At 36.8% G+C, this 14,339-nt stretch overlaps 1 protein-coding gene across 1 annotated transcript; it reads left to right on the forward strand.

The window, feature by feature from the left end:
* The first annotated feature begins 8,187 nt into the window (after positions 1-8,187).
* On the forward strand, positions 8,188-9,491 carry LOC141491129 (F-actin-capping protein subunit alpha-2-like). The gene is given in 3 exon segments (XM_074191758.1): positions 8,188-8,377; positions 8,380-8,654; positions 8,842-9,491. Coding segments are annotated over 3 exon segments (864 nt in total). The 5' UTR covers positions 8,188-8,196; the 3' UTR covers positions 9,250-9,491.
* Positions 9,492-14,339: the final 4,848 nt, after the last annotated feature.

The following is a 14,339-nucleotide window of genomic DNA, read 5'->3' on the forward strand; positions in this document are numbered from 1 at the left end:
TGCACCTCCAGAGCACAGTTTACAGATGGTAAGGGGGTCAGGGGAGATGGCAGAAATCTCTCTGCTCTCCCTGGGGCAGGACTCTGCTGTTTGCCCACAAGCAGGTCCAAGTTGCACTTTGACCTTCCATACTAAGATAGCAGGGACCCTTCTCACAGCTCCAGGGCAGAGGGGAGTGCCTGTGATCATCTACATATCAAAGCACAGACAAGAGAGCATAAGACCTTGGAGGAATAAAGGGCCCAGTGATGTTCCCCCCCAAAACCCCAAAGCCTTGGAAGTGCTGTAAATTAGTCTTGGGCTGAGGAAAAGAAAGAATCTAACTATAGAAAAATACTTTGGTCCCATGGAAGATAAAAACATATACTCAGATGACGACAAAATTGAAGCTTCTGAATCCAAAGCCTCCAAGAGAAATAGAAAATGGGCTCAGACTAAGGATGAACTCAAAAAAGACTTTGAAAAGCAATTAAGGGAAGTGGAGGAAAAATTGGGAAGAGAAATGAGAGTGATGAATAAAAATCATGAAAACCAAATCTGCAGCTTGGTGAAAGACATAAAAAAAACACTGAAGAAAAAAATATGCTAAAAACCAGTTTAGAGGGGCGACTAGGTGGTGCAGTGGATAAAGCACTGGCCCTGGAGTCAGGAGTACCTGAGTTCAAATGTGGTCTCAGACACTTAATAATTACCTAGCTGTATGGCCTTGGGCAAGCTACTTAACCCCATTTGCCTTGCAAAAACCTAAAAAACAAACAAACAAACAAAAAACCAGTTTAGGCCCAATGGAAAAAGCAAAACAAAAGACAAATGAAGAGAAGAATGCCTTAAAAAGCAGAATTGACTAAAAAAGGAGACCAAAAAAGCTCTCTGAAGAAAAAAACTCCTTCAAATGCAGAATGGAACTAAAGGAAGCTGATGACTTTGTGAGAAATCAGGAAGAAATAAAACTCTTCCAAAAAAAAGCCAAAAATTAGAAGAAAATGAGAAATATCTCGTTTGAAAAACAACCGACCTCAAAAACAGATCCAGAAGAAATAATTTTAAAATTAAGATAAAGAAGGCAACTCACCCCAGAGACAGAGCCATTGGAATCTGAACATAGACTGAAGTACATTTTTTTTCTCTCTCTCACTATTCTTAAGGTTTCTCATCTTCTTGGGGGGAGGGGGAGGGTTTATGTTGACTCTTATAGCAAAATTATTGTAATAATCTAAAATAAAAAATCAAAAAAATTTCTATATACATAAATAATGCCCAAAATTCTCATGTTGATAGTGTTTTAAAATTTAAAACTGAGGTTACTAGGGGCCAATGGGGTTTAGCACCTTCCTTTAGTATCAGAGGTAGGGTTCAAACATCAGTCTCCTAAGTCTAGGAATTTCCTTCCAGTACATTCAGTAAGATACCTCATTAACAGTCCCCCATTTTCTGTAATTCTTTTTAAGTTAACAAAATGACTTCCTTCTAACAAATCTGCAGAGCAAGCATTATCCTCATTTTATAGATTTTAAAACTGGAGTCCTCTGACTTCCTCAAGGTCAAACAGTTTAAATGGTGAATCCAACATTTAAACTAGTTTTAGCACTCTCTACATCTTCAAAAAAAAACCTAAAGCAAGGGAATGGAGCTGGGGGCAAGCAGCATTACTGAATAGAAGAGGCTGGGTAAGGAAAGAGGCACTATTTGAGTTAGGCCTTTAAGAATAAGTATACCCTGGGGCAGCTAGGTGGCTCAGTGGATAGAGCATTGGCCCTGGAGTTACGAATACCTGCGTTAAAATCCAACCTCAGACACTTAATAATTACCTAGCCATGTAGCCTTGGGCAAGCCACTTAACCCTATTGCCTTGCAAAAATCTAAAAAAAGAAAAAAAAGAGGAAAGAATTCTAGATATAGGACTAAGACAAAAGGTGATGAGGACCTAAATAAGCAGGAGCCCCCAGGGCATGAACCCATTGAAACTAAGGAGGGGAGTGAAGAGAGAGAGACTGACAAGCGCAGTCCTCTGACCCTGGAACAGCACTCTGGGGTTCTGACCACATTCAAATCCTGATTGCAGTCTAGGCCCCCCCTCATAGAACAGCAGGGCCCCCCCTCAGCCCCATGGCAGAGGGGGACACTTAGTCATTCACAGACCAGGAAGGAGGACAGAGCCTCACACACTGAGACCCTTGTGGGAGTGTCCCAAAAGCTCAGGAAGCACCCCCAAAACAGGCTAAGGCTGGGAAAATGAGCAAGCAGAGAAATAAGAGGAATACCATTGAGAAATATTTAACCTGTGAGCCCAAGAAGGATCAAAACACTCAGTCTGAAGATGAGGAAGCACAAGCTCCTGCATCTAAAGACTACTACAAGAAAAAACAGAAATTGGGCTCAGGCTATGACAGTGCTCAAAAAAAAGACTTTGAAAATCAAATGAGGGAGTTAGAAGAAAAACTGGGAAAAGAAATGAGAGAGATGCAGGAAAAACATGAAAATGGAGTCAGTAGCTTAGTCAAGGAAATCCAAAAAAATGCTGAAGAAAATAGCATGCTAAAAACCAGCTTAGGTCAAATGGATAAAACAGTTCAAAAAGTTATTGAGGAGAAGAATGCTTTAAAAAGCAGAATTGGCCAGATGGAAAAAAAGATAAGAAAGCTCTCTGAGGAAAACAAATCCTTCAGATAAAGAATAGAACTCAGAGAGATTGCTGAATTTATGAGAAATCAGGACTCAATACTTCAAAACCAAAAAAATGAAAAATTAGAAGAAAATGTGAAACATCTCATTGAAAAAAACAACTGATATGGAAAACAAATTTAGGAAAGATAATTTAAAAATTATTGGAATACCTGAAAGTCATGATCAGGAAAAGAGCCTTGACATCATTTTCAAAGAATTACTACAGGAAAATTTCCCTGATATTTTAGAAGCAGAGGGCAAAATAGAAATGGAGAGAATCCATTGATCCCCCCAAGAAAGAGATCCCAAAAAACCAACCCCAGGAATATTATATCCAAATTCCAGAACTCCCAAGTCAAAGAGAAAATATTACAGGTAGCCAGAAGGATACAGTTCAAATATCATGGAGCTGCAGTCAGGACCACACAGGACTTAGCAGTGGAAGCTCATAGCACTTGGAAGCTCATAGCACTTGGAAGCTCATAGGGCTTGGAATATAATATACTGGAAGGCAAAAGAGCTTAGAATGCAACCGAGAATCAACTACCCAGCAAAACTGAATGTCCTCTTCCAGGGATAAAGATGGACTTTCAATGGACCAGGGGAATTTCAAATGTTCCTGTTGGAATGGCCAGAGCTAAACAGAAGGTTTGATCTTCAAATACAGGACTCAGGTGAAGCATAGAGATTGGAGGAGAAGGGGAAAATATGAGGGACTTAATGATGATGAACTGCATGTATTCCTGTATAGAAAAATGGTACTGATAATACTTATATGAACCTTCTCAATTAATAGAGCAGGTAGAGGGAGCTTTTATAGTTGAAGCACAGGAGAAAGCTGAATTTGAAGATAAAATATGGTGTAAAAATGGAGTCAATAGAAAAAAGGGAAATGTAATGGGAGAAAGAAAAAGGAGAGGGGGAATAGGCCAAGATATTTCATATAATAAGACTTTTCTTTATTACAATGAGCTATTGCAATGATATGGAAGGGGGAAGGCAAGGGGGAATGAGGGAATCTTCACTCTCATCAGAGGTGGCTAAGAGAGGAAACAGCATATATACTCAATGGGGTATAGACATCTGGAGTAAGAAGGAGGGGGGGACAGGGGGAAGAGGTGGGGATGTGAATGAAGGAGAAGAAGATGGACCATGGGGGGAGAATGGTCAAATATAATACATTTTCTTTTTTACTTCTTGCAAGGGGCTGGGATTGGATGGCCTGTCTAGGACCATAGGGCCAGGTGGATGCTGGGCCTAAGGGGTGGTATGGGGGCTTGGGGCCTCTTGGCCCCAGGACCAGGGATCTGTCTGCTGTGCCATTCAGCTACTCTAAAGCAGAGTCAGTGAAAGGAGAGAGAAAATATAGTACATGGTAGTGGAGAAATATGAAAGGAGGGAGTTGCGATCACCAATGGCAATGGTGGAAAAATATGGAAATAATTTTTGTGATGGACTTATCATAAAGAATGTGATTCACCCACAACAGAGTTGGTGGTGTTGGAACACAGACTGAAGCACATTTTTTATTATTATTATTTTTTGGGGGGGATGCAGGGCAAATGGGACTGGGTGGCCTGTCTGGGGCCACATAGCGGGGTGATCGTTGGGTGTCTGAGGCTAGATTTGGACCCAGGTGCTCCTGGCTCAAGGGCTAGTGCTCTGTCTACCACCCAGCCACCCCTACTATTATTATTATTATTACTATTTTATTTTAGGTCTTTTTTTTCTTTTTTTTTTTGGTTTATGCAGGGCAGTGGGGTTGGGGTGGCTTGCATGTCACACAGCTGGTTGATTGTTGGGTGTATGGGGCCGGATATGGGCTTGGGTGCTCCTGGTTCTAGGGTTGGTACTCTGTCCACTGCACCACCTGGCCATACCTACAATTATTACTATTATTTTTTTTATTTTAATTTTAATTTTTTTCTCTCCCCTTTACTTTACCACTCAAGTGAGTCTATATTTTTGGGGGGAGGGGGTACTTTGTTTATTCTTAAACAGGAATATTTTATTAATGTATAAAAAACATAGTTTGTACAAAATGAGAATAAATAAATATTAAATAAAAAAGAATGAGTATATCCATTCTGTATCTCCTTCCTCTCCTCTAACATAAAATAGCCTTGGTTTTAGAACTGAGAAACTGCTGAGAGAAAAGGCTTGAATCCCCTTCCACCAGTGGGACGGAATTGTTCTCAAATGGGACAGGGTGGAAAGAGGCAAAATCTGCCCCACCCTCACAAAACCCTTCACCACTCAAGCTATTTCTTTCCTTCTCTCCTCTTTCACTGCTCCTCTGGTTCTTCCCCTAGTCCCTCTTCACTCTTTCAAGCCCTACAGTCAGCAATGTCCCCTCTTCATTATACTTGAAAGCCATAGGGTTGATACCTTTCTTTCCTTCCAATGAGACAGAACATCATACCAAAATCTGTGGGATGCAGCCAAGGCTGTTTTTTGTATGGCAATAGGGTTAAGTGACTTGCCCAAGGCCATACAGCTGGTTAATTATTAAGTTTCTGAGGTCGTATTTGAACTCAGGTACTCCTGACTCCATTGCGCTACCTAGCCACCCCTAGGCAAGGCAGTTTTGAGGGGAAACTATATCTCTAAATGTCTATATGAATAAAATAGAGAAAGAGGAAATCAATGAATTGGGTATGCAACTAAAAAAGACAAAAAAAATAAATTAAACATCCTCAATTAAATACCATATTACAAATTCTGAAAATCAAGGGAGAGATTAATAAAATGGAAAGCAAGAAAACCATTGCTCTCATAAATAAAATAAAGAGTTGGTTTTATGAAAAAAACAATAAAATAGACAAATATTTGGTTAATATGATTTAAAAAAGAAAGAAGACAACCAAATTACCAGTAGCAAAAATGAAAGTGGTAAACTAACCACCAATGAGGAGGAAATTAAAGAGATTATTTGGAGCTACTTTGCCAAACTGAATGCCAATAAATTGGATAATCTGAGTGAAATGGATGAATATTTACAAAAATACAAACTGCCCAGATTAATAGAAGAGGAAATAAATTACTTAAATAACCCCATTTCAGAAAAAGAAAGCTGAAGAAACCATCAATAAACTCCCTAAGAAAAAGTCCTCTGGTCCAGATGGATTTACAAGTGAATTCTACCAAACACTTAAGGAACAATTTGTTCCTATTCTATATAAACTATTTTAAAAAATAAGAGAGGAAGGAGTTCTGCCAAACTCCTTTTATGACAACAACATGGTGCTGATACCTAAACCAGGAAAAATCAAAACAAAGAAAATTATAGACCAATCTCCCTAATGAATATTGATGCAAAAATCTTAAATAGGGGTGGCTAGGTGGAGTAGTGGATAAAGCACCAGCCTTGGAGTCAGGAGTACCTGGGTTCAAATCCGGTCTCAGACACTTAATAATTACCTAGCTGTGTGGCCTTGGGTAAGCCACTTAACCCCATTTGCCTTGCAAAAACCTAAAAAAAAACCCCCAAAAAAACTTAAATAAAATTTTAGCGATGAGACTACAGCAAGTTATTACCAGGATAATACACCATGATCAGATTGGATTTATACCAAGCAGGCAGGGATGGTTCAACATTAGGAAAGCATTCAACAATAGCAAAACCAACAGAAATCATATGATTATCTCAATAGATGCTGAAAAGCATTTATCTATTTGATAAAATACAACATCCATTCCTTTTAAAAACACTAGAAAGTTTAAGAATAAATGGAGTTTTCCTTAAAATAGTAAATAGTATCTATCTAAAACCATCAATAAATATTATATTTAATAAACTCACAGCATTTCCAATAAATTCAGGGGTGAAACAGGGATGCCCATTATCATCATTACTATTCAATATAGTATTGGAAATGCTAGTAAGAGCAATAAGAGAGAAAAATAAATTGAAGGAATCAGAATTGGCAATGAAGAAGCAAAACTTCCATTCTTTGCAGAAGATATGATGGTATACCTGGAGAACCCAAGAAAATCATCTGAAAAACTCCTTGAAACAATTAACAAATTCAGCAAAGTATCAGGATATAAAATTAACCCACATAAATCATCAGCATTTCTTTATATGAACAACAAAGCCCAAGAGCAAGAAATAGAAAGAGAAATTCCATTTAAAATAACTGTGGACAGGGTGGTTAGGTGGCAGAGTGAATAGAACTCCAGTCCTGGAGTCAGGTGTACCTAAGTTCAAATTTGGCCTCAGACAGTTAATTGCCTAGTTGTGTGACCTTGGGCAAGTCACTTAACTCCATTGCCTTGCAAAAACCAAAAAATAAAATAAAATAAAATAACTGTAGACAACATAAATACCTGGGAATCTACCTCACAAAACAAACCCAGAAACTGTAAGAACACAATTATAAAGCACTTCCCACCCAAATAAAGTCAGATCTAAATAATTGGGGAAATGTCAATTGTTCATGGTTAGGTCAGGCTAATACAATAAAAATGACAATTCTATCCAAATTAAATTATTTATTCAGTGCCATACCAATTAAACTACTAAATAACTATTTTACAGAGCTAGAAAAAAATAGTATTATTATTCATCTGGAGCAACAAAAGGTCAAAAATAGCAAAGGAACTGATGAAAAAAATGTAAAGTAAGGTGACCTGGTCCTACAAGATCTAAAATGATACTATAAAGCAGGTCATCAAAACTGCCTGGAACTCATTAAGAAATAGAGTAATGGAAGGGGGCGGCTAGGTGGCCCAGTGGATAGAGCATTGGCCCTGGAGTTAGGAGTACCTGAGTTCAAATCCAGTCTCAGACACTTAATAATTGCCTAGCTGTGTGGCCTTGGGAAAGTCACTTAACCTCATTGCCTTGCACAAACTAAAAAAAAATCCCAAAATAAAAATTCCCAGGAATATTATAGGCAAAATCCAGAGTTCCCAGGTCAAGAAGATAATACAACCAGAAGAAAAAATCCAAGTACTGTGAGATCCTGACTGTGGTTCCACTAATATTCACTACCATAAAAGGAGCAAAGGATTTAAATTATGATATTACAGAAGGCAAAGAATTACAACCAAGAATAAGCTATATAGGAAAACTGAGCAATATTCTGGGGGGTGGGGTGTAAAATGAATATTTACTGAAATTGAGGACTTTCAAGCATTCCTGATGAAAAGTCAAGAACTGAATAGAAAATTTGACATCCAAACATAAAACTCTAGAGAAGAATCAAAAGGTAAATGGGAATAAGAAATAATAAGGGATTACAAGAATTTAAACCATTTACCTTCCTATATGAGAAAATTGTGATATATTTAACTCCTCAGAACTTTATCAACTAAAGAAGACTAATTAAACAGAGGATCCAGATAAAATTCTATTATGTTGACTTATTTGGAAGGGAACTCCTACTAGCACCAAGTTGAAGGGCCTGAGAGGAAAGAGGGAAAACACAGTAATATGGTGTAAAGTAAACAGAGGTGGTTTTTTTAAAATTCAGATTTCTTTTAGAATTCTTTGTATAGGCCACCCAGCTGCTGGTTGCCAGAGGGAAGATGGTGGATCTGGAGGAGCAGTTGTTGGAGGAGGAGAAGGTGCGCATAGCAGCAAAATTCATCATCCATGCCCCCCCAGGAGAATTTAATGAAGTATTTAATGATGGTCAATTACTGCTTAATAATGATAATCTTCTCAGGGAAGGGGCAGTTCATGCATTTGCACAGTATAACTTGGACCAGTTACTCCAGTAAAAATTGATGGTTATGAAGAACAGGTATTAATAACAGAGCACGGTGATTTAGGAAATGGAAAATTTCTGGATCCCAAAAATAGAGTCTCTTTCAAATTTGATCATTTAAGAAAGGAAGCTACTGACCCCAGGCCCTACGAAGGTGAAAATGCCATTGAAGCTTGGAGACATTCAGTGGAAACTGCCATGAGAGCCTATGTAAAGGAACATTACCCTAATGGGGTCTGCACAGTTTATGGTAAAACTATAGATGGGGGGGAGGGGGTGGCTAGGTGGCTAGTGGATAGAGCACCGGCTTTGGAGTCAGGAATACCCGGGTTCAAATCCGACCTCAGACACTTAATAATTACCTAGCCACTTAATAATTACCTAGCCGTGTGGCCTTGGGCAAGCCACTTAACCCTGTTTGCTTTGCAAAAACCTAAAAAAAAAAAAAACTATAGATGGACAGCAAACCATTATTGCATGCATAGAAAGTCATCAGTTTCAAGCAAAAAACTTTTGGAATGGTTGTTGGAGATCAGAGTGGAAGTTTACAATTACTCCTTCTACCACACAGGTGGTTGGTATCTTGAAAATTCAGGTTCACTATTATGAAGACAGCAATGTTCAACTAGTGAGCCATAAAGACATACAAGAATCTCTAACAGTGCCTAATGAAGTCCAAACAGCAAAAGAATTTATTAAGATTGTAGAAGCAGCAGAAAATGAATATCAGACTGCCATCAGTGAGAATTACCAGACTATGTCGGACACTACTTTCAAAGCCTTACGTCAACAGTTGCCAGTTACAAGCACTAAGATTAACTGGAATAAGATCCTTAGTTACAAAATTGGGAAAGAGATGCAGAATGCTTAAGATGAACACTGCATGACTGGATCATTTTAGTGTCCATGTATAAAAATAAAAATATTACAAAAGTATTCAAAACTGTCAAGTTGCCCATTCAGCATGGGTTTTTGCCATTGAAAAATCACTGTATTTAAGTAGTTTGGTTAGAGCAGGAGGCTTAGCTAATCAATCTCTGTTTTTCAGTTTTTTCCCTTATGTTCAAAGAGGGTTGTAAATCACATTAGAGAAGAAGTATTTTATTTCCTACACTGAAGAGAGGTGATTGCCTCTAGTTTTGGGGTTAAGAAAAAATGAAAGTGCATGAAAACTATATTTGCTTGATGTAACCCTTTAATTGATGTCTTTTATGAAGTGGAAAACTTTTTTGAAATTTGTCAGATTCTTTTTAATGGGGTCCTTAATGACCATTTCTAGTTTAAGGTGGTTGATGGATTTTGCCATATATGCTGCTGAAGAAATTGTCTACCTTTCCCCCTTTCCTCTTCCATGTATGTAAGATTGAGTTTAGAGGGAAAGTATTTTCTATGTTAATTATGTTTAAACCTTTCAAGATAGTTATTTAGCTAGCTTAGTGTTTAACTAAACTTTTTTTAAACAAGACCAAGATCTAATGCTATTTTGAGATTTTGAAATTAAACAAAAATACTTACTTCAGAATTGTATTTAATGCCTTCTTTCCTGTGACAGTTACTCAATTGAGCCTGGATTCTAATCTCCCCTCAAGTTACATTTTATCACACAGCCAAAAATGTATTATATAACAAGGCAGATTGTAATATATTATAAAACCCTGTAAAAAAAAGAATTCTTTGTATAAAATTGATTTTGTATAATGTGAATTTACGTAAAGTGAGAACTGTCTGTATTGGGAAAGAGGAAAGGGAAAGGAAAAACAAGGAAAATTGTCCCACATAAATGGAGCAAATAAGGAAGGATTTTTACAATGAAGGATTCAGTGTAGGTAGGGAAGGGAAAACACCTGAACCTCATCCTCATCTAAACTGGTTCTAGAGAAAAAATAAACATATACATAGAGTTGGATAAAGAAAATTGATCTTACCCAACAAGTAAAAGTGAAAGAGTTCAAGAGAAAGGGAGAGAATGAAATAGAGGGAAATTAGATTAAGGAAGACTGGTTAGAAGTAAAAGAGATTGGGGTTTTTTTTTGTTGTTGTTTTGTTTGTTTTTTAGTTTTTACAAGGCAATGGCATTAAGGCCACACACAGCTAGGTAATTATTAAGTGTCTGAGTCCATATTTGAACTAGAGGGCAGGTGCTCTATCCACTGCACAACCTAGCTGCCCCAAAAGAGATTGTTAATGAGAGGACAGGGTTAAAAGAAAACAGGATGGAGGGAAATACAGAATTAGTTGTCATAATTGTGAATATAAATGGAATAAATTAAAAAATAGAAGAAGGTAGCAGGATGGATTAGAAACCAGAATCCAACAATATTTGTTTAAAATAAACATCCTGGGGCGGCTAGGTGGCACAGTGGATAAAGCACTGGCCCTGGAGTCAGGAGTACCTGGGTTCAAATGTGACCTCAGACACTTAATAATTACCTAGCCTTGTGACCTTAGGCAAGCCACTTAACCCCATTGCCTTGCAAAAAAAAAAGAAAAGAAGAATATATTTATCTGTCCTTAGACACTTCATAATTACCTAGCTGTGTGACCTGGGGCAAGTCACTTAACCCTTGTTAAAAAACTCAAAGAGAATACATTTGCACTAAATGACATGGTATCTAAATTTTTAAAGAATTCTAAGTGAATTACAGGAGGTCATTTACTCCTCTCAGACCTAGATAAGTATAATCATAAAATAAACAAGAGAGCTAAAGAAATGATTAAAATTTTAGAAAAAGTAGATATGATAGTTCTCTGGAGAGTAGTAAAATAGTAATAGAAAATGTGTCTATTTCTCAACCAATCAGGACACCTTCACAAAAACTAATCATGTATTGTTAGAACATAAAAACTATAAAAAGAAGTGCAGAAGTAAAAATATTAAGTGCATTTTCTTTCTGATTAATAATACAATAAAAATTATATTCACTAAAGAGTTATTGAAACAAATTTAAAAATTAATTGGAAACTAAATAATTTTATTGTAAATACTAAAGAATAAATTATTTATTTATTATTTGTAATTTCATTATGAATAATGATTACAAGACAAAATAAACAATATTTGTAGGATGCAGCCAAAAGCAGTATTCAGGGAAAACTCTATATCGCTAATTACTTATATTAGTAACAGAGAAAAAGAATTAATCAACAAAATGTGCTCACGCCTAAAAAAACTAGAAAACCAACAAATTTAAAACTCTCAGTTAAACATTTGAAAAATCAAAGGAGGGCCAGCTAGGTGGTGCAGGTGATAGAGCATTGGCCCTGGAGTCAGGAGTACCTGAGTTCAAATGTGACCTCAGACACTTAATAATTACCTAGCTGTGTGGCCTTGGGCAAGCCACTTAACCCCATTCGCCTTGCAAAATCCTAAAAAAAAAAAAATCAAAGGAACAGGTATAGCTAGGGTGTCAAACTGTAGAGAACACCAACCTTGAAGTTAAGATAATCTGAGTTCAAATTGACCTCAGCTATTTAATAGCTGTGTGACCCTGGGCAAGTCACTAATTCCCAATTGCCTCCTCCAAAACAGAAAAGAAAATCAAAGGAGAGATGAACAAAATTGAAAGAAAAAATTCAAAAAATAAAACAATAAAATTGACAAGCCATTGACTAATTTGATCAAAGAAGAAAAAGCAAATTTTCAAAAACAAAAAAGAAAAAAAAGTGAATTCACAACCAAAAAAACAGATGTAAAAGCAATTACTAGGAGTTATTTTGTCCAACTATATACCAATAAAACTGTCAAACTAAATGAAACATTTACAAAAATATATTTACCATTTACAAATATTTACAAAAATATAAATTGTACAGATTAACAGAATAAAAATGACTATTTCAATAGAAACAGAAAAAATTTGACATATATAACACCCATTCCTGTTAAAAGCATAGAAATGAATGGAACTTTCCTTAAAATGATTAGTATCTGTTTTTGTTATTGTTGTGAGGCAATTGGGTTTAAGTGATTTTCTCAGGGTCACAGGGCTAATAAATGTTAAATGTCTGAATCTGAATTTGAACTCCTGTTCTCCTGACTCCAGGGTCAGTGCTCTGTCTTCTCCAATAACTAGTATTTATTGACAATCTCTATGAACTTAAATGTCTTAACTTCCAGAGTTTGGTCTCAAGAAAGAACAACAAAATTAGGTTAACTTATATATTTATTAATATTTCTCTAAGTTCCCTAATTATGCAGGTGTATGTGGAAGATCAACTAGAAATCTGGACCTCAAAATGGAGTTTGGGAGAGGAATTGTTTTTTTTAGGTTTTTGCAAGGCAATGGGCTTAAGTGACTTGCCCAAGGTCACATACCTGATTAAGTGTCTCAGGTCAAATTTGAACTCAGGTCCTCCTGACTCCAGGGCCTGTGCTCTACCCACCTAGCTGCCCCAGGGAGAGGGATTCTTATACCATTCCACTTATAGAAGGTAGGATCTGAAAAGCTATTTTCAAGTTTGATCTATCAGAGGAGTGGCCCTAAACACAGGATGGGGTAAGGTCTAGGAGGTCAAGCCTAGAGGTATGACTCCTCCCAATCTAAGATCTTTGTACCTTATCAGATACACTAAGACTCCACAAAGCAAATGAATCTTCCTCTTCCCAATGAGTATTGATATACTTGGGAAGTCCTTGTTTGTTATTAGAGGTCAACATTTTAAAATCCAAGAGCAAGTCATATCAGTAGCAAAAAGATAGAAGTCTTTCAGATAAGATTGAGATGAAAGAAGGATGTCCATTATCACCATTGTTATGTAATATGTGTTATACTAGACTTGTATATACTCCTGTATAAAGCATTGTAAGCCTTAAAAAATCTAGGCTTAAAAAAAATGACAGAAAATAAGTTAGACATGAAATTTATTCTCTAGGATTTACCACAAAGCCTAAATAGGTTGAAACCACTTATATAAGATGATTACCTGGGGGGAATATTAATTTATAAACAAAAATAGACAAAAAATTAAATCTACTTGGAGGCCATTCTATTAGGTAGCAGGAAATCTGATTGAAGAGTATCATCCTTAGATGTCCTTAGAAATCTGGTCTAAAGATTTCTAATTTCCTTGGAATCTTGTCTAAAGGATCATTCTTTCTTGGATTGGGTCTAGACAAGTTTTCCTTTCTAAATCATTTGCCTTCCTGAGCATATAATTCCCATATGGAAAGATACCATTCTATTATAAGAAATCAACCTTTGACCAGGAATCTAGTTTTGAAAAACTTATTACACTTCAACACAAAAAAACAAGAAAAAGAAATTGAAGGAGTAAGAATAGGCAAGAAAGTTTACTTATTTTTTTATTTATTTTTTAGGCTTTTGCAAGGCAAATGGGGTTAAGTGGCTTGCCCAAGGCCACACAGCTAGGTAATTATTAAGTGTCTGAAGTCACATTTGAACCCAGGTACTCCTGACTCCAAGGCCAGTGCTTTATCCACTAAGCCACCTAGATGCCCCAAGAAAGTTTACTTAGAGCATGGGCAGCTAGGTGACTGGATAGAGAACTGGCCCTGAAGGCAGGAGGACTCATCTTTGTGTGTTCACTTCTGGCCTCTGACACTAGCTGTGTGACAGTAGGCAAATCACTTAACCCTGTTTGCCTTATCCTCTGTAAAATGAGCTAGAGAAGGTAATGGCAAAGTGCTCTAGCATATATCTTTACCAAGAAAATCCCAATGGAGTTGTGAAGAGGTCAAGATGACTGAAAAATGACTGAATAAAAACAGAATCAACTAAAAAATTAATTGAAACAATGAGCAACTTCAGCAAAGTTGAAGAATATAAAATAATTCCCCATTTTCTATATCTTACCCAGTAAGAGAAGACAAAAGGAGAAATTCTATTTAAAATAACCACAAAGGGCAGCTAGGAAGTGCAGTGAATAGAGTACAGTCTCTAGTGTCAGAAGGTCCTGAGTTCAAAGACGACCTCAGACACTTAATAATTACCTAGCTGTGTG

The sequence above is a fragment of the Macrotis lagotis genome, chromosome 1, assembly GCF_037893015.1.
Source record: "Macrotis lagotis isolate mMagLag1 chromosome 1, bilby.v1.9.chrom.fasta, whole genome shotgun sequence".
Classification (NCBI taxonomy): Eukaryota; Metazoa; Chordata; class Mammalia; order Peramelemorphia; family Peramelidae; genus Macrotis; species Macrotis lagotis.